Consider the following 23,070-nt stretch of genomic DNA (forward strand, 5'->3'; position numbering starts at 1 on the left):
AAGGACTTATCTTGGGCCATGGAGATCTCTGTTGATCAGGGATGCTCAAAAATCTACCTAAAGGAGCACACAGGATCCTCCCAGCCTTGTGGGAGTTTTATTGCTCATTATCATTGTACACAGTAAAGTTTGGTTTCTGCAGCCCTTTCAAAACAGGGGCAGAAACACATATATGGCAGGGCTGGTGCAATTGCTGAGAGTGTCGTCATAAAAATAGGTATTGATGGGAGGACACCCTCAAACTCTGTGTGTGTGTGTGTGTGTGTGTGTGTGTGTGTGTGTGACGCCAGCTGTGATTCCTTGGTGGTGTGATGAACAGAGTGTGATGGGACTGTCAAATACATTTTCTTACTGAATGCTCCCCCCCCGCCCCCCGCAAGCCCTTGGCTTCCACACAACAGCAGGGAGCTCATCACAGCCCTGTTGCCATGCTAAGAGCACTGCAATGCCCATGGATGTGCCAGCCAGTCTGATGCAAGAGGGTTGGGCACACCTCTGTAGTTGGTGCATCACATTCGAAATGAACGGTAAAATGGGAGGTCCCTTGTTTAGTGGGCAGGCAAACACTCTCATCATTTTGCACTCTTTGCCGAGGTTGTCTGTTGCTGCTAAAATTTCAGCAGGGCATAACAGGCCCAAAGAGCCCCACTGGCCAACCATGCAATCATGGATACAACGGAAGAACATTGAAAGTATCATGTTTGGCCTAGAAGGAGCTTAGAAAAAAACCCCAGAGCTTCTGAAAGCAACAAATGCATTAGGAACAAAGTCTTGCTAATGCCCTTCCACAAAACGCAGCAGAAACTGAGTACTGACATCAAATGTTTTGCCGACCTCTGAATCCCAAGTTTTGCCATGTCCCAGTGTTGATTTCTGAATTTGCTTGCTCCTCCCCTCCCCTTCAAAGTCTTAGTGGCGAGTTGACCACTAGGTGGAACTATTTGAAGTTTGCTTGCTGTTTTCTGGGGTCAGTTTTTAAAACCCAAACACAATGTCGTGGTCCTGAGGCTGGAATCCGAAGTGAAGGATGAGCACAGGTTAGGTCGGACAAGGGAGGACCTGTGACCCTTCCAGATACTGTTGGACTCCAATTCCCATCATCCTCCAGCAGCACAGACAAAGGCCAGGGATGCTGTGAGCTGTAGTTCAATAGCATCTGGAGGGTGAGGGGTTATTCCCTTTCGCAGCCCCTTCTCTACGTGCCATTCACTATTCCATTGAAAGCTGTGCAGGGGAAAGAATACAAGCACTTGTAGTTCCCCCCCCCCCAGTAGGGTTCAGTGCAGAGGGCGAGGTGTTGTAGGGATGGAAGGGAATCTGTCAATTTCGGTTCTGTCACCTTCTCTTCTTTTCCCCAAGCTTAAGTTCAGTTCTCCATTTTGCAGCAAGGTGTGATTTGTTTTTAAGTCCTCATGAAAATTCATCAGCATTTCCCCCAATAGATGCATTTTTGCCTGCTGTTTTGACTAATGCACATTTCTGCAAGCAATCTTCCCTAACATAATGCATTTTTTATGCCATTTTCACCAAAATATTCATTTTAATGCACAATTTTGACTAATATACAATTACAATTGTTATTCAGTTAAGTTAGGGAACTGCATTGCAAAATTCAGGTAAATGTGAATTTTGAATAATAGCTGTTTTGGTTAGCATACTATTTCAGAAAATGTGAATTTGATAGCTTTGCCTTTAAATGCAAACTGAATCAAATTTCCCCTCCATCCCTAGAGAGGTGGATGTGTGTGTGTGTGTGTGTGTGTGTGTGTGAGAGAGAGAGAGAGAGAGAGAGAGAGAGAGAGAGAGAGAGAGAGAGAGACTGACTGAGTGTGTTTTCAGCAGAAAAACAACAGGGGACGGGGTGGAATAGGTTTAAGAAACCCCTCCACAAATTTAGTGGAAAGAGGGTCTAGTGGAAAGAGGGTATGAACCATTTCGATTCTGGCAATTTGTGAAAGTTTGGTTCAACGTATTTCATTCCCCCTCAAGGGGAGTGAATTCTCGTTTCTTCTTACTTGTATATCTTTCTGAGATCCCACGTGTAACCTCTTCAGATGTAATTGGAAATTTGGCAGGTGGACACGGGATTCCAGATCTTATCAACTCAAGAGGTGACCCCGGGATTCCTGGCACTGATTTACATCAATGAGAGATCTGTTTCTCCAAAGGGAGCCAATTTTCTTATCTTTATCCTTTACATCAGCTGCACACCTACTCTCTGAGTTGTTCTTATTATTATCACATATTGATTACATTCCTTCCCCCACCCCCCTATCTTTTGCTCCGTGTAGTAAAATACTCTATAAAAGAAAGTGACTCAAAATCTATAGCTCTAAGAATACCTGGTTATCTTTTTTGCTGCTGTTGTTCTCCCTTTTTTTTAAACCTCTAATCATAGTTAGCTTGAAGAAAACAAAGGAAGAAAATGGGAGTCATGTAAAAGTCTATTGGGATCTAAAAAGCACAAATGAAATAAAACCGGCTCCTTCAAACTGTGGCCAAGAGGGATGGCGGCCAGAAAATGTAGCTGAGGGGGAGAAGAGGAGAGCATCTCACAAATTGGAGGGCAGTTTCGATCGGATGGGCTCTCGTTCCCCAGTGAGCCCTATAGACCCTTTCCTCCCTTCGACAGCAGTCACGACAGCAGTCAGAGGTGGGGGGATGGCGCAACTGGCCTCAAATGCAGGTGGCGGAGGCAGTGAACCTGAGGACATCTGGCGTGGTAGAGTCACTCGCCCTGGTACAGAGCTGTATGGCTTCCCTAGAGGCCTGGTCCCTCCTCCTCCTCCTGCTCCCCCTCCTCCAGAGAAAGATGAGAAACTAGAAACAGATTCCCTAGAGCAGTGGGGAGAAGAGCCTCGGCTTAAAGTCTGAGCCGTTTTGTGGGGCAGAGATGGATGGGAAGCAGAGATGAACTTGAGGTCCTGGCTTAACCGTCCCGGTGGAAGCAGTGGCGGCGGCGTACTCCTGGGCTGAAGGACCTGTAGAGGTGGACTGGAGGTCTGAGGCATCAGCAGAGATCCGTGGGAGCCCCTTGCCCCAGAAGAGGCACACTGCAAAGTCCTGGCTGCAGCACATTGACTAGGAGGGCTAAGGCCTGAGGGTGGGAACAGCAGAGGAGGGGCACCGGCGGGCTGTTTCAAAGGAGACATAGAGGCAAAGGGTGACCTTTCGTGGTGCAACTGAGCTACGGTCGCAGCAGGAGAAGCAGAAGGTCCTAATGCACTTGGCTGGGTTTGGCACGAGGCTGACGGGGAGCCTCCGGAGGCCTGTGCCAGCTGGCTTAAGCTGGAGGGTGGTGGGCTTGAGGAGGGAGGCAACGGAAAGTGGTTCGTCCCTCCCAGGGCTCCAGTTCCTGAGAGCTGCTGGGCCTGGCCTGCCTGGGCGGGCTTTTTGCTGCAAGCGGCTTGCGTGCGGCCGAGGGGGCTGCCGGGGGAATTGGAGGATAGCTGGGGGAAGGCGGTGGATGGCGAACTAGCAGGGGCCTTCTGGAAGGGGCCAAAGCCACTCAGGAGATTGCTGTCAGGAGCCTGCTGCTGAGCCACCCCTTCTGGGGAATCCGAAGGCCCCTGGTGCAACAGGCCCAGGCCTGCCGAGGACGGGCTCCCCAAGGGCTGCTGCTGAGTCGAGGCAGCCGACGGAGAGCCGGCCGAAGCCCGGTGGAACTGGCCCAAGCCGGCCGAGGCCGTGAAGCCAGCCAGCTGCTGGATCTGGAAGGAGGACGATGAGAGGGTGTCTGCCCCCGGGGTGTGCTGCTGGGATTGCGTGCTTGAAGGGGAGCCCACGATGGAAGGCCCGGCCGAAGACACCAAGGAGTGAAGTCTCCTCAGCTGCCTCGGAGTCTGGTTTGGGGCCTGCCCCAAGGAACCCAGAACAGAGACGGGTGGGCGGAAAATGGCCGTTGGGAGGCGAGGGTGGTGGGTGAGAGCTATTGCTACGGACGTGGTGGCCGCTGCGGCTTGCAAAGGGGCCTGGATCAGTGGCGTCCAGATAACCGGCGTGGGGGTTGAGGCGGCGGCGGCAGCGGCAGCGGCCTGGACGTTATGCGCACAGTGGGCCATCTCTCGGTCATGCTGCACGATTTGCTGGATGATCTCGTTCTCCTGGTAGTTGAAGACGCCCGAGTTGAGATCATGCTGGACTTTGTGGAGCAGGATGGAGTTCTTCTTCCCTGTGAAGGAAGCAGAAGAAAATTAAGAACTGCAATGAGGGGCCTCGTAGAAGCCCAAACCAGAGATCGCCAACATTTTGGATGGTGCGGGTGGGTTGGGACCATACCTACATTGTAACCATGAGCACATGTCAACCTATTCTTCTTTCAAGACCAGTTTCAGGGAGGGGAGCAGTGGAAGAAGAGGTCATTGAGTCAAGATCTGAACCCCATTCTCCCAGATCCTAGTTTAAGACTTTCACCAATATACCACATTGGCATAAAGGTAAAGGTACCCCTGACCATTAGGTCCAGTCACGGACGACTCTGGGGTTGCAGTGCTCATCTCGCTCTATAGGTCGAGGAGCTGGCGTTTGTCTGCAGACAACTGGCATGTGGCCAGCATGACTAAGCCGCTTCTGGCGAACCAGAGCAGCACACGGAAACACCGTTTACCTTCCCGCCGGAGCGGTGCCTATTTATCTACTTGCACTTTGACGTGCTTTTGAACTGCTAAATTGGCAGGAACAGGGACTGAGAAATGGGAGCTCACCCCGTTGCGGGGATTTGAACAGCCGACCTTCTGATCGGCAAGTCCTAGGCTCTGTGGTTGAACCCACAGCGCCACCCACGTCCCACATTGGCATACTGGACTACAACTCTCTTCATCGCTGATGGCTGGCCATGCTGACTGGGGGCACCAGGCTGGGGAAGGCTGGTGGCCCTTCTGTCCACAGCTTCTTTTCAGCAGGAACTCACTGGGATTCAGTTCTGGCACCTCTCAGGTGGGCTCCATTGCCATGATAAGAGAACAAGGAAGGTGTTCACGGTGAGGTCCTGGCACCTCTTTTTCTAGAAAAATAGCACCGCTTAGGTCTGATCCACTGTAGCTGCCCTTAAGTTCTTTTATTATGTTCTTCTCCCTCCATTACATTAAGGACAAACTCGGGGGAGCATTTTCTTGTTTCTTATCTGCTGCAAAGCAAATGCAGGAGAAAGAAAGCGTTTTCATTTTCTTCCTGAGCAATGTTCCCGAAAAAGTGTGTGCTTTGTTTTAGAAAGCTGTTCGAAGTTGCACAAAGAATTTGGGCACATTGAAAAGGGAGAGTGCGAGATTTATGAGGAATAGGCAAGTCAGCTGCAACCAGCCTCAAGATCTCTCTCTCTCTCTTTCTCTCTCTCTTTTTCTTTCTCTCTCTCTCTCTTCCCCGCCCCACCCCCGACAGGGCTCCAGCACATAACGCAAAGTGTGCGCGCCATTTGGGGTGGGGAATGAAGTTATCCACAACTGTATCACTTAATCGCATTTTAAGCTTGCAATTATTAGCATTTTCCAGTGATTAACAGCAACCTTTGTGTGTCCTTCTGATTCTGTCCTGGTCATGTGCCTTTTGGCTGTGCTTTAGAAATCCAGGCAGCTACAGGCCTCCCCCACCCCAAGTCCTTTTGTATTCTTGCATTGTTCTTGGATGCCCACATCATGGAACAGCAGCAGCCCTGTGGTTCTCAAGTGGCATAGCTGGAGAGATTTGTGGAAGCTGAATTTAAAACACACACAACTCCCCTCCCCTCCCCCACTTTGGATACAGCGTTGGGTTGGAATAGAGCTGCCTGCACAATTTCTATTGTGCTCTTCTGAATTCACCTGTGTTGATTCAGCAAATAATAATAATAATAATAATAATAATAATAATAATAATAATAATAAATTTTATTTATACCTCACCCTCCCCAGCCAAGACAGGGCTCAGGGCGGCTAACAACCAATAATAAAAACAAGTTGATTAAAATACAACTTAAAAAACAAGATTAAAATACAACATCAAAACATTAAGATGCAGCCTCTTCACAGGAGGAGAAAGGAAAAAAGAAAGAGGGGGAGGGAATCAAATTGATTCTAAGCCAAAGGCCAGGCGGAACAACTCTGTCTTACAGGCCCCGTGGTAAAGAAACCAGATCCCGCAGGGCCCTGGTCTCATGAGACAGAGCATTCCACCAGGCCGGAGCCAGTGTTGAAAAGGCCCTGGCTCTGGTGGAAGCTAATCTTAACTTCTTTAGGGCCCGGGACCACTAGGGTGTTGCTATTTATGGACCTTAAGGCACGGCTACCTATGCAGAACATACTCAAAGCTCACCTGCTCCTGTGAAAGTGTGCAACCCACACAGCCATGCGCCTTGTCCCCAATGCCACACACAAACGTTCCACGGAGACAGTATGAGACCTACCTAAGCCAAATCTACCTAGCACTTCCTCTGGAACTTCTAACCATGCAGTGAATGCGTAGGAAGGGCTGTTGCTCAGTGGCAGCCACCACTGTCTCCTGCGCTGCATGAAGAAGTACTAGGTAAAATAGTGTGCTGTTGTTGCGCACACATTAAGAACATAGAGAGCTGCCTTATACGAAGTTGGAGCATTGACCCATCTCATTCAGTATTGCCTACACGGACTGGCAGCAGCTCCTCAGGGTTTCAGATGGAGGCTCTTAAGTCTGCAGCAGCACAACCAGACACCTTCATCTGCCCCAGCTGCAGCGAAACATGGCTCTCCCATATCAGTCTCTACAGCCACAGCAGGCGCTGTGAGCTTCCAACAGTTCAACATCAGTCCCAAAGGCACACCCCTCCATCACCTCCTGAGACAGATGGATGCAAAGTCAACCTGAAGATGCCAGGGACTGAACCTGGGACCTTCTGCCATGCAAAAAGGATGCTCTACCAATAAACTGTGGCCCTTCCCCAAGAAAGCAGCTCTGAATGTTAAATATGAGTTAGGACATAGATGGATGGGTGAGAAAATGAAGGACAGCACACCCACATCTGCCATACTTAGAACCAGGAGCCCATGTAACCTGCATTCAAATATAATCAAAATTCTGCGCCAAGGTAAACCAAATCCTGCTTTTCAAGAAAAACTGCAACCTGCAAATTTGGTCGATTAGTATAGTTTTTGTCTCTTTCTATTAAAGTCACTGGGAAGAATAAAAAGCAACCCAAGGCACTGGAGTTCTACTTCCTGCCATTCCACCTGACATCAAGAAATGTTAGGCTTTGAAGATTTCACCAGACAACAGCTACATGTTTAATGGTTTTGTCTCGGCAGGGCTGGAAGCTTAAGTCTTTTGTGCATCTCTCTTGCATGGCTGAGGGGGCAAATGAGTTTGGCTTTGTTTTGTGTATTCAGATTATCTTCTCTCCTGGATTTGTTGGTGGAAGAAAGTTGAAGAACGACAAGGACTAGAAACTTGCTTTGTAAAACATAGAAGCTGAGAACCTCTGGATGCTGAATTTTGCTTCCAGTGCTTCCTTCTACCTATGAGTTTGCATAGTATGACTTTGCAGGTAACTCAATAACCATGTGAGCCACTTACCAATTCTGTCCAGTCTGTCCAGGGCCACCGTTTCAAAAGCCCTCCTCATCATGGGATACTCCTCAAGCACCTCATTAAAGTTGTCCACCGAGAGGGAGTAGAGGCGGCAGTAAGTGTCGGCTCTCACACTCGCCGTCCGCCGGCCACGAGTCAGCAGGCAAATTTCTAGAATGACATAATAAACACCATGGCATTTATTCCTTTGCAAGTGCATCTACATCAGGGTGCCAGCCAGCAATAAATCACAAGTGAAGTTAACGCTTTATTAGAAGAAGCAAGGAAGACCTGCTCAGGGGTGCCAGACCTGATGAGTATGGCAACTCTTCTTGACAGGTCTTGGCCCTAGGAGGCAGTTGTGGAGACGGAAGATCCCCACCTTCCCACAGCTGACTAAATCTCCTCCTCACCAAGTCCTTCTCAAACAATCTGAGGCTCCACTGACACACCTGTCTCTGCTCCTCACTCTTTATACCTCTTCTGGTTCTGGGAGAAAAGGGAGGAGGGGAGATTGTTGCAGCAGGAGGGAGAGACTCCCATGACTCTTCGCCAGCCTGACTCATCTCTGCCTCTTCTGCTTCAGCTTCTGCCTCTGATTCTGAACTTCCCTCTGCCACAGACTCTCCCTGCTCACTAAGGCCTGTTAGCCCTTCAGCTTCCGACACCACCTCTTCCCAGTCTTCTGCCTCTGACCACTCATTGTCATTCCACCACCAATCCCCTGGCTCTGAGCCTTCTTCCCTTGGGGGTTTCCCAAATGGCACCTCCCACCATTCTTCTGTGTCCAGTAATTCAGAATTGTAGCCAGAGGGTCCCTATTCTCCAAAACCCACTGAGTGGGTGGTCTTTCTCAGACCCAGAGCCATATTCCCTTCTGGACAATATTCTGGAGGGTGTATATCACTGATAAGCAGGGCAAGAAACAAAAAAAGGGGGGCAGTAGGATAGATTCCACACATACTCATGCACCCCTCCACCTAGGCAAGCAAGCAATAGGTGTCATCAGAGTTCAAAGACACATTCCTGCTAGGCAAAGGAAGGGTGCAAGTCAGTACAGTGGTACCTCTGGTTACGTACTTAATTCGTTCCAGAGGTCCATTCTTAACCTGAAACTGTTCCTAACCTGAAGCACCACTTTAGCTAATGGAGCCTCCCGCTGGCGCCGCTGCACAATTTCTGTTCTCATCCTGAAGCAAAGTTCTTAACCCGAGGTACTATTTCTGGGTTAGCGGAGTCTGTAACCTGAAGCGTATGTAACCTGAAGCGTATGTAACCCGAGGTACCACTGTAGAATGTGTGCTTTTATTTAAAATGCATCTGTGGGTTATTTGTGGGGCATAGGGATTCATTCATATTTTTTTTCAAAATATAGTCTGGCCCATTTTCATTCCCCCCCCCCCAAAAAAAATATAGCCCGCCCCACCACATGGTCTGAGGGATGGTGGACTGGCCCATGGCTGAAAAAGGCTGCTGACCCCTGCCCTAGAGGGTTGCAGCTTGCCCCTGGAACCTTGATCAGAGAGGGTTACTGTGAGTTTATGTCATGGTGCTGTTAGGCCAGGAATGTCCTTGGTGAAGAATTAACTCTTTATTGTCAAAAGTACACATACAAGTTAGGGAAAGGCATGTCCACCAGTCCTATGTCTCTCATTACTCCTAGGTGTGCACCTGATGAGACAGGAACTCAAATGGAGAGACCCGCCCCCGGCTTATGTATCTCCCCCCCACCCAAGCTGTGAGCAAGTGGGCAGAGACGGTGCCTGCGTGTAACTGCCTCTGCTTCTCCCTCTTCAATCCTCTCCTGGTCCTGGGAGACAGTGGAGCAGGAGGGGGGGCAGGAGAAGTGGGTGTAGAAGCCCTTGACTCTGCACAACTTCTCCTGCCCCTGACTCTAGTCTCCCGACCGCTACAGGCTCCTCTGGATCAGGGATAATTTAATAATAATAATAATAATAATAATAATAATAATAATAATAATTTTTTCATTATTTATACCCTGTCCATCTGGACAGGCCTCCCCAGCCACTCTGGGTGGCCCCCAACAGAATATTAAAAATAGGATCAAAATCAAACATTAAAAACTTCCTTAAACAGGGTTGCCTTCAGATGTCTTCTAAAAGTCAGTTGTCTATTTCCTTGACATCTGATGGGCGCCACCACCAAGAAGACCCTCTGCCTGGTTCCCTGTAACCTCACTTCTCGCAGTGAGGGAACCGCCAGAAGGCCCTCAGCGCTGGGCCTCAGTGTCCGGGCAGAACGATGGGGGTGGAGACGCTCCTTCAGGTACACTGGGCTCCTTCAGGTATACTTTAGGGTTTTAAAGGTCAGCACCAACACTTTGAATTGTGCTCAGAAATGTACTGAGATCCCTTCTTCAAAGTCAGTCTCCAACCCAGCTTCTCCCGGTGCCCCCTCCCCAGTAACCAGCCACCACTCCTCAGTGTGCAGCCAGCCCCTGACATCTCATCACACCTGGTTTGAGCTGCATATTCATATACATGGTGATGATAGATACAGGATTTTTATACTTGTTCTAAATGTCTGGCTAGAACATTCACTAGTGCATTTAGGGCTGCCTTCTCTGTATTTTCCTATATGCACTGTACTGTATAATCTCTCCCCCACCCCCCTCGATTCAGTGAAGTATATAATCACACTTCTTTCTTTGGTTCTTTCGCTTATAGGGTGAACTCTCTATCTGGTAATTTCCTCACTGTTCTCACCTTTCTCCTACATAGTAATTCATTCATCTAATTAGCCACTTGGGTTCTGCTATCAAGCATCGTTCCAGGCATGGCTAGTTCATTCAGCGCATGCTAATCACCTCTGCTACACAAGTGGGAACAGAAGGTCATGACACATCTTGCCAAAGCCAAGTCCCTCTGGGGCCGAGGGCTGACGGTGTTTGATCTGACTTACGACCTCATGATCAGAGCGGGTTACGATTGCCTGTCCTGGTGGCATTTGAGCCAAAGGCACTTGTGACTCCCCCTCCAAACCTGACGCCAGGTAGGGATGGAGGAGGAATTCAATCTTGTCCTGCATTTTAATGAGGAAGAACCTAATTTGCATTTTGCGAAGCAACAGGTAAAAGAAACTAAATTATCCTTCGAAGTTCACCAAATTTCTCCATTTTTCGCAATGGAGATCTCCAACCTAGCAACGTCTGCAAAAATTCATATATTGGAGGAATGTGTGCGTAGAAATGGATGCCTATAAAATCTGGCAACTCTTGGCTTACTCAAACCGGCAGGGTCTTGGGCAAATGGTTCTTCCCATCACTTGCTCCCTGATCCTTTTCAACTGCAGATGGACAAGACTGAACTCAAGACTTTCTATATACCAAGTGTGTGCTCAACTAAAACTAGCTTTTATGGCTTGGGTTTTGGCCAAAAAGAATTCCGCAAAAGCTCATCTACTCCTCCCTTTTGACCCATGAATTCTTCCTTTCTTCTCTACGCAATTTCAATATGACACATGGCCTTTTCAAACTCAGGTCAAAGTGAAATGGGCTTCACAATTAAACTCATCTTCAGAATTGGATTTACCAATATGGTATATCAAGCTCAATCCAGGATGCTGATGGCCATACGCAATAGCAAGTGAGACAGAGAGAGGTCTGTATATGTGAGTTTGTGTGTCCATCAGTGTGAAGGAGAGAGAGGAATTTGTGCCTGACATGGAAGGATGAGCAAAATCCCATAGCCCAATCTTCCTTAACCTGATGTCCTTCAGGTGATGTTCACCTACCATCATGCCTGACCATTGGCCAGGCTTAGTGGAGCTGGTGGGAGTATCTCTACTGATCAACAACACCTGGAGGGCATCAAGCTGGAGAATGCTGCTTTCGATCTCTTCCCATCTTTCCAGATAAGGAATTTGATTTCACTTGTAGTGTAACAATTACCATGGACAATGTGGACTGATATGAGTTTGGAAGAAGATGCAGTTTTAAATATTTAAATTAGGACTCCAGGGGAGGGGGGCGGAGTCCTGAGATTCAGAGAAATCTCTGTATATGGATATGTATTTGGATTTTTATAACTTTTTATTGGAAAAATCAAATAAAAAGGATTATTTTTTTTAAGAGAGAGAGAGAGAGAGAGAGAGAGAGAGAGAGAGAGAGAGAGAGAGCTGCTTTCACCTGGTCCAATTCCTAGTTCCAGTGTTACACCCAGGGAGGGGGGTGGAGAGCCCTCCAAATGTTACTGGTCTACAAGTTCCATTAGCTCCAGCCAGCATAAGCAGTGGTGAAGGATGATGGGAGATGGGGTCCAGCAATATTTTGAAGACTACAGGTTTCCCATCGCTGCCTTAACCAGGAAATTTAGGAAAATCAGCCTAAGGCTTATGCCAGTTAAGAATCCGACCTTTCTAGCATCAAGACTGAGCTGCACAGAAATAAAATCTGTACCGTGTTGGGTCACAACCAGCACTGAGTTTCCAAGGCTACCTTTCTAGAGATCTCTAAATATGAGAAGTTCTTTGAGCCACAGCTACTTTTATAGGCTGATGGTTTTCACTGGATTAACTGCCACAGTTTCCTGTCAAGGAATAGCAGGAATGGTACTTTTGGGAAGATGCATGAAATTATGCGATGCAGTTCCTGGGGAGCCTAGGGAAGAAAACATGACAGCCCACCACAGACAGGATGAATTGCTTGTGACACCTCCTGTTATGTTTATCGGTTTGGGCTCTTAATGTAATCCCTGCTAACACCACTAGGGGGTGCTATGTGTCCCACACAGATGCTTCTCCCGCAAAAGCAGTGTGTATATGTACAAAGTTAAAGATAAACCCACTGGCTTGGCTGTTATATTGTAATGTTATTTGCCTTTTGATTCTGGGTGTTTTTGGTATGGAGATAATAATTCAAATCTAGTGAAACAAATGATTAGGGAAAAAATGGGATTTATGGATAAGCTCACAGCATTATGCAGTACATTTTAAAAAATGCATTGGTATTATAAAGGTGAGGGCCTGTTGTTCAATATATTCAAAATGAATTTGGGTATAAATGACTTGGTAGTTTTTATCCAACATTCTCTGTTCACTAATGCAAGAATTCTTGTGCTGGAAGACTGGTGAGTTTTAATGCAACAGAGGACACCAATGCGACAGTTGTGCTAGTGAAAATTTGTTGTGCAACAGATTCTGCAATCTGTTGGGCGACAAAGTAACCTGCTTGTGCATTCTTTTTGCACAACAGTGTTCTGCTGGTGCAAAACGTTTCTGCTAAGCGACTTTAACTTAGGGCTCCATTGGACACAACCCTGTGACACTACATTTATGAAGTTATAAAATCCATAAAGTCTAGGCCTTGCTTACCTCCAAAGTAGGAACCATCAGCCAGCTTGGTCTCCTTGTTGCCTTTGGTGAGCACACTCACCACCCCGTGCTGGATAAAATACATCTTCTTTCCGATCGTCCCCTCCCGGATGATGTAGTCGCCCGGCTGGAACACCTCAAAACGCAGCTTGGTCAGCATGGATGTTACAAAATTGGGGTCTGCGTTGGCAAACAGAGGCATGGAGGCCACAAGTTTCCGGCAGTTGAAGTTGATGATCTCCTGGTCGTGAGAGAGGGGGAGGGAATTCAGTAAGCGGTTGTGGTTTTATTTGCTTGTTTAAACCAGGGGTGGGGAGTCGCAGGCCTGGGAGCCTAATGTGGCCCTCCAGACCTCTCAGCCAGGCCCATAACACTCTTCCCAGGCTGCACCCGCTCTCCCCATCCAGAAGCAAAGGAGATACAGTGATACCTCAGTTTTTGAGCATCTCGGAAGCTGGACGTTTTGGTGTTCGAACGCCGAAAACCCGGAAGTAAATGCTTCCATTTTCAAACGTGCCTCAGAAGTCGAACGGCTTCCACTGTGTGTTTTTCAGTTTTCTCAATTGAAATCGAAATTCTCCCTTTGTGCCTCGGTTTCTGAACATTTTGGAAGCCGAACAGTCTTCTGGGATGGATTATGTTCAAAAACCGAGGTACCACTGTACGCTTCTTATTTGAAAGCTGTTGGGGTTTTTCCTTCCCCCTATGTGGACATTCACAGATTTAACCAATCAGCAGGTTAATCAACTTAACACAAAGCTGCGAGTTGATTAATCTGTTGACCTCTTGCTACGTTTTCTTTAATAGAGTGACACAGGCCTAACTCTGTAGTGTTCTGGACACACTCTTCATTCCCCAATGGGGTCCCCCCCTTGTTGTGTAACCCCTCAGTCAGATGCTGGCTGCCCCTCTCCTATACAACTCACCTCCCTCAATGGCTCACTCAGCTCTCCCAGGATGCTCTCCTCGTCAAACATTTTGCCCTGGTAACGGTGTTCGTAGTAGTCATGGATCCTCTGGCGCATCTCAGCTGGGAGCTTGTGGAAGGACATGTACTGCTCCACTTGCTTGTACTGGGTGGGAGGAAAGCAGGAAAGGAAGAGGCTTTTAACTGGAGTGTCGAAATGGACCAGGGCATACTAGACACCCCCCTCTCCTGGGACTGCAGGAAGCCATCACATAGAGTGTCAGAAGCTGTTTCAGAAAGAGTTGGGTCAAATTGGTCCAGCGTCCCAGAAACCTAGTGCCAGCCTTGCCTACGCATATTCAGATGTAAGTCCCACTGTGTCCAGTGAAGCTCTGGATTGCAGTCTTGACTGACTTTTATAGGCTTGGCTTAAAGAGGCTGAAACCCAGAGCAACCAATCTAATGATGCACACTCACATATTTTTTTACAAAAACCACATCCCTAAAAACAAAGAGAGGGAAATGGGGACAGTGAGTAATTTAAGAAGACCACCCAGGACCAGATCATTAGTGACGATTCCTGGTAAAACCAACAAAGAGGCAAGTTGAAGACTATCAGATGCATAGAATAATTCATAAAGACTGGTGGTGGTGGACTTGTAAGCAGCGACTTCAGAAAGGAACTGGGGGTCGAGGAAGATAAGGGAAATGCAATCAGAGCCAGAATGTATGCAAGACAAAGGCCAATGATAAGCCCAGAGGCTCCAGTGTTGGACTGCAACTCATCAAGAAGTTCAACTCCATGCATCTGGGCCTGAATACAGAAAATGGTTTCCTTTCCCATCAAACATGTTAATTTACTCAGTGCTGCCAAGCTGATCGTTTTAGTAACTACCATTGCTGTGGTAAAGGATCAATTATAGCTCATTAACAAAACAGATAATTTTTTATGTCACAAAACATTTCGGCTTCCAATTGCTTTGAAATCTGAGGGTTATACTTCATGCATTTGTGAAGTGGACTCAAGGTGATGCATAAAAATTGTTAGCCTTTAGGCTCCTTGTTGCCTGTCCGGAAATTCTTCCTGATAAATATTTATGGGCAGTTGGTTGTTTTAGTACCCAATGAATTGTTGCTATGGTTGCCATTATTATTACTATTACTATTACTATTAACATATATCGTAGAAGAGCATAAGGAGAGTCTGATGGATCAAGCCAATAGCTCCTCTAGTCCAACTAGATCTGCAAGCAGGATCTGAGAGCAACAGTACTCTGCCCACTTGCTGTTTTCAGCAACTGGTATTCAAGAGGAGCAATGCCAACCACTGATGAAGCTGGAACATAGTCATCATAGCTACTAGCCATGGATAGCTTTATCCTTCAAAAATTTGCCTAATCCTCTTTTGATACCATCTGAGTTGGTGGCCACCATTGCCTCTTGAAGAAGCAAATTCCATAGTCCAACTATGGGCTGCATTTATCTGCCCCGAGTCTTCCATCATTCAGCTTTGTTCAGTGTCCACGAGTTCTTCTGAAAGAGGAAGGATAAAAAACATTTATCTTTCCACTTTCTCCATGCCAGGCATAGTTTTCAGCTTTTCTCTGAACTAAGAAGTCCCCAAAGGGAGCGGGGGGATGAGACACCTCTTCTTTACAGACAAGAAGAGAACCCCTAAGGTTGGACATCATCTTGAATTTTCTTCCCTTCATTGAGCTAAAACTAAAACCCATTTTGGGGACAAATCTGCCCACAGCCCTTCTCTTGACTTTCTAGAATATGTTCGCTTAGTTGGGAAGGACACATGTCGAATGCATTCTTTCTGATCTGTTAACGGTGGAGATGTTGGGGAATGCTGGTGGGAAGCCACACAGAGTTTTGAGCTTGTTAATAAAATAAGTATTTATTAGACCCATGGAACAATGCACAATTATTAAATTGCATACTTGAAAATGTAGCACATGAGAAGACATGCACCCTGTGGACCTGTTTCGTGTCCCCCCGTGCCATCATTTCCTGCCCTGGAATGAGGCCTCTGTTCAGTGCAGGATATCTAAAAAGCCAAGGCAAATCACAAATCTGCCTGGAAGTCATGACCTCAGAACACCTCTTCTCAGCTATGTGGAGGCTAGTTATAATTGCACAGTGGTGCGGGAGAGGCACTTTGCACATGCCCAAGGGCACACTTGCAGAACAGATCTCTGTATGACTAATTAAGAGCATTTCCCCCCAAATGACTCATTAGAATGGATGTAGCTTATTACCACATCCCATGGCCCAGGGTTGAACCCTAGCTTGAAAAAGAAGAATTCTAATGCATGACACATCCTGGCTTGGATTAAACTCTACCAGTGTTTTCAGTGTTGCATTTTCATGCATTTTAAAGACCCATCTGTCTTTCATATGAACATAGGAAGCTGACTTATAATGAGTCATACCGTTGGTACATCTACTGCAGATCTGTCTACACTGGCTGGCAGTAGCTCTCCAGGGTTTCAAACCAGGCATCTGTGACGTTAACATATGAGAGTGCTGGAGGGGAAATAGTTAAACAGGTTACCCAATCAGAACCCGGGGGTGGAGTCAGAGGGACTATAAAACCAGCTCTGGGAGGGGCGAAGGGAGGAGTTCGTTGGGAGTTGGGTGGTTGGTTGGAGTGGGAGTGAATTGGGATAGAGTCTGGTGGTAGGTTGAGTTAGTGTAGCGAAATAAGTTGAGTCAGGAGCAGTTAGGAGCTAGGAAAACAAGTAAATATCTGAGAGGTGGTTTAGTGAGTGAGAGCAGGTAGCGGAAGTTATAGGTCTGGATAGGCACCCCATGATTGTAATTGACCGATACCGTTTATGAAACCACACGCTTGTTAAACTGCAATAAATAAACAGAAGTTTATGTTCCAATTTAAACCTGACTGGACTCAGTATTGTACCAGGTAGGGCCTGGGTGGTGGCAGCGAGAAATAAAGTGGTGGCACAGGGATCAATAGACGGTGAAACGTCCGGGGACCCTGTGTGATCGCCACAGCATCTCCTCCAGCCCTACCTGGGGATTCAACCTGAGGCTGTTTGCATGCAGAACAGATGCTCTAACCCAGCCCTTCTCAGCCTGTGGGTCCCCAGATGTTGTTGAACTACAACTCCCATCACCCCTAGCTAGCAAGGCCAGAGCTCAGGGATGATGGGAGTTGTAATCCAACAACATCTGGGGAACCACAGGTTGAGAACCGCTGCTCTAACCCAAGCTAACAACCTGTCTCCTTTCAAACATAGCCCTTCAATTACAGCAATGAAGGGTCAAACATAACTTTCCCTACTCCAGAAGCAGCCACAGACACTAAGTTCTTGAATAGGGCATTGCAAGTGAAAGGAGAAGAAGGAGCAGCTTGATCTTTTCCAGGAGGTGGGCTTCTCCCCACCCCAACCTCTGGGGAAAAGATACAGGACCCTGTGACTTCGCACATGCCCCCCAATTGGAGAAAAGCAGTTGGGGGTTCAGAAAGGAAAATGACTGGCAGCAAAAGTGTTAAATCAAAGTGCTCCTTAGCCAAACTTCTATCATGAATGAAACCAAAAATAAAGGTCAAGGGATATATCTGCATGGAATTCTATATAGTGCACAGTGCCAGATTTATGCATAAGCTAAATGAGCTATAGCTTAGGACCCCACTCTCTTGGGGGCTCCCAAAAATATTAAAGGGGGAAAAAACTGGATGTACTTTGATAAAATACATATTTTGCTGTCTACAAATGGCTTTAGATACCTATTAGGTCCATAATTTACCATATAGCATGTATTCAACACAAAAACAGCGACAATTTGTTGTTGACAAAGGACATATAAAGGGCCCCCATTACCTTCAGTAGCTTAGGGCCTCATCAAACCTAAATCCAGCACTTTCGCGAATTTTGCAATGCAGTTCTGCAGCCAAGTCGTGTGTACAAAAATGCGTACACCAGGGTAAAGTGAGAAGAAACATGCATGTAATGTAAATGACAGTCAAACATTAACTTGCTTCCAAATGCACTGGGCAACTTAATTTTAAAAGGCTTGCTCTTGGCACCTGCTTTAGGATCACCTCCTTTGAGGTTAGTTAATTGGTTACGTCATAGATTGTTAGTGAAGAAGACTGTGGCATTGGGAGTGTGAGGACCTGCAGGTGGAAATTGTGCATTTGTGTATGCTCTTACCCTACACCTGGCACCCTCCAGAGGTTGCTGAACTACATCTCCCATCATCTGTGACACCGGCGGTGCTGGCTGGGATTGATAGGCGATGGAGTCCAACAACACTTGGAAGGCCACAGGTTCCCCTCCCTGTTCTACATAGCAACGCCCTGTCTCTTTCCGCTGCCCAACCAGGACCAGGACTAGTGATGGGCAAGTGGCCTGGCAGTTGCCATTGCTGCCGTCAGCTGGATGTTTCAAGAGTTCCTTGCAAATTCTCAGAATCCCTCAAAGGCTGCTCCATTCTCTCCTCTGACTGCTATCCCAGAAAAAAACAACAACACAAAAGGAAAACCTCACTAAATGGAATGGGGCTAAGGTAGGAGAATGCAGGAGTTGCAGGCCAAGAGATGTGGAGGGTACCAAGTTGATGAACTTTGCTGTGATTTAGCAATGGGGGATCTGTGGCCTCCCAGGTGCAAAATTCCTTGTGAAAATTCACCAGCAATTTTGTGTGAATTTATCCTAATCGACCCCTTTTTATGTGCAGTTTCTGCTGCTGTGCACACATTTTCACAAGCAATCTCTCCCAATCCAACACATTTTTGTATGTTATTTTTAGCAATATCTTCTTTTCCACGAAGCCTTGCATATGGACTCAAGGACATCCTGATCAAATTTGCAGATGACACCAAACTGGGAGGGGTGGCTAACACCCCAGAGGACAGGATCACACTTCAAAATGACCTTGACAGATTAGAGAACTGAGGCAAAAACAAACAAGATGAATTTTAACAGGGAGAAATGTAAAGTATTGCACTTGGGCAAAAAAAATGAGAGGCACAAATACAAGATGGGTGACATCTGGCTTGAGAGCAGTACATGTGAAAAGGATCTAGGAGTCTTGGTTGACCACAAACTTGACATGAGCCAACAGTGTGACGCGGCAGCTAAAAAAGCCAATGCAATTCTGGGCTGCATCAATAGGAGTATAGCATCTAGACCAAGGGAAGTAATAGTGCCCCTGTATTCTGCTCTGGTCAGACCTCACCTGGAGTACTGTGTCCAGTTCTGGGCACCACAGTTCAAGAAGGACACTGACAAACTGGAACGTGTCCAGAGGAGGGCAACCAAAATGGTCAAAGGCCTGGAAACGATGCCTTATGAGGAACGGCTAAGGGAGCTGGGCATGTTTAGCCTGGAGAAGAGGAGGTTAAGGGGTGATATGATAGCCATGTTCAAATATATAAAAGGATGTCACATAGAGGAGGGAGAAAGGTTGTTTTCTGCTGCTCCAGAGAAGCGGACACGGAGCAATGGATCCAAACTACAAGAAAGAAGATTCCACCTAAACATTAGGAAGAACTTCCTGACAGTAAGAGCTGTTCGACAGTGGAATTTTCTGCCAAGGAGTGTAGTGGAGTCTCCTTCTTTGGAGGTCTTTAAGCAGAGGCTTGACAACCATATGTCAGGAGTGCTCTGATGGTGTTTCCTGCTTGGCAGGGGGTTGGACTCAATGGCCCTTGTGGTCTCTTCCAACTCTATGATTCTATGATTCTATGTGTATTTGTGCACCTTCCTTGGCCGCAGAGATGCATTGCCAATTTTGGAGTGCAAATTTCAAAGGGGCTGCGTTTCAGCTCACATATTGTTTCAGAAAGTGCAGGTTTGAAAGATTCAGCTTTAAATGCAAAGGGAATCACATTTCTCCATCCCTCTACACTGTTCCCTGCAAACACGAGAGTTACTCATTTGCTGCTGGGATGGCCTGTTCTAGCATGTCTTGCATGATAACCACCTGATGAAGCCAAAGATCAGGGAGGACGGCTTAATGTATTCAAGGAGGCAGAGTGGGTGCTGATGGGGTTTCCTGGAACTTCGCTGCCTCTTGTCTCGAGCCGCCCACAGCTAAGATGGTCGAGAATATTCATGAGTGCTGCCACTAATGACCCAAGTCAAATGGTTCACCAGCGCTCTTAGTGGCTGGAAATCAATTACACTGCTATTAACTAATGGCTCTCTGTTGTAAGAGCACCTCACAATGCTTAACATTGTTCTCTGTGCTGGATGTGCCTCTCTCAGGAAAAAGCAGTATAGCCTCCTGTCAGCCCCCTAGATGCTACACGCTTACAGGCATCCCTAAAACTACAACATTGTCTCTCCAAATAGCAAACTGGGAACACTAAGGTATTGCTAGCTACTTAAAAGTACTTAGGACTAGTATGCAACAACAGCAGCAAGAATACTTATTGCAAAGTATTGGAAGACACAAGAGCTACCCACCCTGGAAGAGTGGCAGATGAAGGTGATGGACTACATGGAACTGGCGGAAATGACTGGCAGAATCCGAGACCTGGGAGAAGAGCTGGTGGAAGAAGACTGGAAGAAATTTAAAGACTATCTGCAGAAACACTGTAAAATTAATGAATGTTAAAATGATGTTGGATTGAAAATAAGTGGCATTAGCAACAAAGTTAACAAGAGTATGCAAAAATGAATTGATAACGGATGAAAATATAGAGTTATAATATGTTAAGATACAGAGTTAAGATAAACAAAAGAGGGTAAGGATTTGCTGATTTGATTACTTAAATGGGAATACAAAAAGGGGAGGTGTGAGAAGGCCAAGGAAATAAGCTAATGAGTTTAAAGTTACAAAAAACGGATTTGTTTTTAATTCTTTTTTAGCTATTTGTCTTTTGTATTTTGTATTTTTATTCTTCTTTTTCCTTTTTTATGTATTTTTCTATGTTCTCTTTTTTGTATCTTTTTCTTTTTATATGACCTTTTTTTACTTTGTAAACTTATGTTTTTGTAAAACTTCAATAAATATCTTTTTAAAAAAAGTACTTAGGACTACGGTTGTTGGAGCAATTTGATTGAATTTGCATTTAAAAGTAAATCTACGAATTCACACTTCCAGAAACAGGACAGAAACTGAAAGGCAGCCCATCTTTTGAAATTTGCACAAATTTTGCAATGCAGTTCTGCAGCCAAGCCATGTGTACAAAAATGCATACACCAGGGTAAAGTGAGGCGAAACATGCCTATATTGGTGAAAGCAGCCTGCAAAAATGCCTTATATTAGGGAAATGCTGCTTTGCAAAAAGGTGTGGCTTAGGAGATATTCACACTAAAACACTGGTGGATTTTCATGAGGATGTTATGAATCAATCAATCAATCAATCAATCAATCACAAACTGAATTTAAGATTGGAAAAAAGAGGGGGGGGGGAAATAGAGAATAGATTGACCTATCCCTAGTATGAAGGCATGTTTTCATCTCTGAACTTGATTCTGAAGAATAGACAAAGAAAGAGCTTTAAAAAATACATCGAAAAAACTTGACAGCATCAGAACCTTGTTCCAGGTAAGTGCCATAATTCTTCCTGTTGCCTCTTCCTTGTACACGCAGGGCAGTCTCCTGCGGATGTTCAAATGAGGGTGACAGAACAGTTCTGTGAATATTTTCCACTCCAAAGAGGGACAAGGCTAGCCAATGGAGCTGGAGTCCTAAACACCTCAGGACTCCTACTCCCATCAACCCTGTCCATAGGCCATGCTCACTGGGACTGATGGGAGCTGAAATCCAACAATATCTGGAGAGCACTGCATTGGCTAGCTTTGCCCTAGGAGCATCACACATTTTGCTCATTGTCCTGCCTTGCATTCTTGGCCAAAGCTGAAGAGCTCAGCTATGGCAGCAGATGGAGAAGAGAGGATGGGGCTTGAGATAAGATGGCTTGATGAAGAACACACATTTAAGAAGTTCATTTACTCTAGCCTTCCCCAAAGTGATGCCCTCCAAATCTTTTGGACTACAACTTCCATCAGCCTCAGTCAGCTTACACAGAAAATTTGATATTCCATGAAGCGAGTGGTATGACTAGTTTTGAACTCTTCTCCCTGAGATACTTTTGGTCTACAGTTTTTTAAACGAGGGCAGAAGTTCACAATGTGACCTTCCACTTGCAGAAATAAAGAAATAGCACAGTCGAGGAAGGGCTTACCATGTGATCTTACTGAATGTGCATTTTAGCTCTAGAGAACAACTCCCAGGCAACCCATCACTGCTGTTTCCAGCAGGGACAAGATGATGCAAAGATGACTTTTTAACACCCCTTCTTTTTTCTGTTTCAGGTGCTCTGCACCAGACCTTCTCAGTCTGGTGCCCTCCAGATGCAGTTGAACCAAAACTCCTGCCATCCCTGACCACTGGTGGTGCTGGCCATTGCAGAAGGGAGTTGTAATCCAATACATCTACTGAGCACCTGGTTGGGGAAAGCTCTGGTTGGTCCACTCAGCTGCAAACCTTTTGAAGCCACGCTGTTCTGCTTAAAATATCCTTGGATGCATACATGTTCCTAAACTGAATGGTTGGGACTGTAAATCACCCAGTGTCCTCATTTCAGACAAGGCTATTCAGAGTTCTAGCAAGGCCGGCTGGAAGTAAATATTCATTAGGTGTAGGCCATCCTTTGCCCCATTGTCTCCCACAGGAAATTGAATAATCTCTCTTCTCGGTGGCTATATTTCTTCAGACACCCTGGGGAAATAACATTTCTTTGAAACGCATCCAAAGATACGTCTCGTGAGACACCGTTCGATGGATCTGCTTATGCCTGAAAGATATCCTGACACAATGGGGTTGGATCCATGCAGGGCTATGTTAGCATAACGTTCCTGTTCTCAGGTGTTTGCTTTTCATTAAAACCCACCCTCCTCCTCCTCCCTCTTCCCTTGAGATCTGTCGCCTAGGAATCCATCCATCACCATTATTGACCTGGATCAAGCCAGAAAGGCAAGCTCTACAGCTGACTTCAAAATCGGATCCAACTTTTAAGGAAACACTCGCCTAATATGATTCACAGAGCTTTTCCCTATTCACAGTGCTCTTCCTGTACTTAAGGACACTCTGGGTGGGATTCGACGTAAAGTTAAGTGGGCTATGCATGTGTAGAATGAGGTCCGCTTATGCAACATGACATTTTCCCTCTCCCCTCCTCCTGTACACCTCCTAAACTTATTTGGGCTTTCCTTCAAACCTCCAGAGCAGATTTAGGGGTCACGGGGTGGGGGGTGACATAACAAAAAAGTTCTATTGTGTGAGCAGACTTTGCTCCACTCATGAAACAACTTTGTTGTATCCCACCCAAATGG

General features: G+C 46.3%; 1 protein-coding gene across 2 annotated transcripts in view; it reads right to left on the minus strand.

The window, feature by feature from the left end:
• Nucleotides 1-2,426: 2,426 nt before the first annotated feature.
• Nucleotides 2,427-23,070, minus strand: part of HCN4 (hyperpolarization activated cyclic nucleotide gated potassium channel 4) — a 121,449-nt gene continuing 100,805 nt past the window's right edge. For both annotated transcript variants that reach the window (XM_083586272.1, XM_083586271.1), the window contains 4 exons: nt 13,770-13,916; nt 12,844-13,084; nt 7,519-7,683; nt 2,427-4,171 (listed from right to left, as the gene is read on the minus strand). In XM_083586272.1, the coding sequence (XP_083442398.1) occupies nt 2,553-4,171; nt 7,519-7,683; nt 12,844-13,084; nt 13,770-13,916 (2,172 nt within the window). In that variant the 3' untranslated portion in view covers nt 2,427-2,552. The remainder of the gene's footprint in view (nt 4,172-7,518; nt 7,684-12,843; nt 13,085-13,769; nt 13,917-23,070) is intronic.

The sequence above is a fragment of the Podarcis filfolensis genome (genome assembly GCF_964270895.1).
Source record: "Podarcis filfolensis genome assembly, chromosome: 14".
In the NCBI taxonomy this organism is placed as follows: Eukaryota; Metazoa; Chordata; class Lepidosauria; order Squamata; family Lacertidae; genus Podarcis; species Podarcis filfolensis.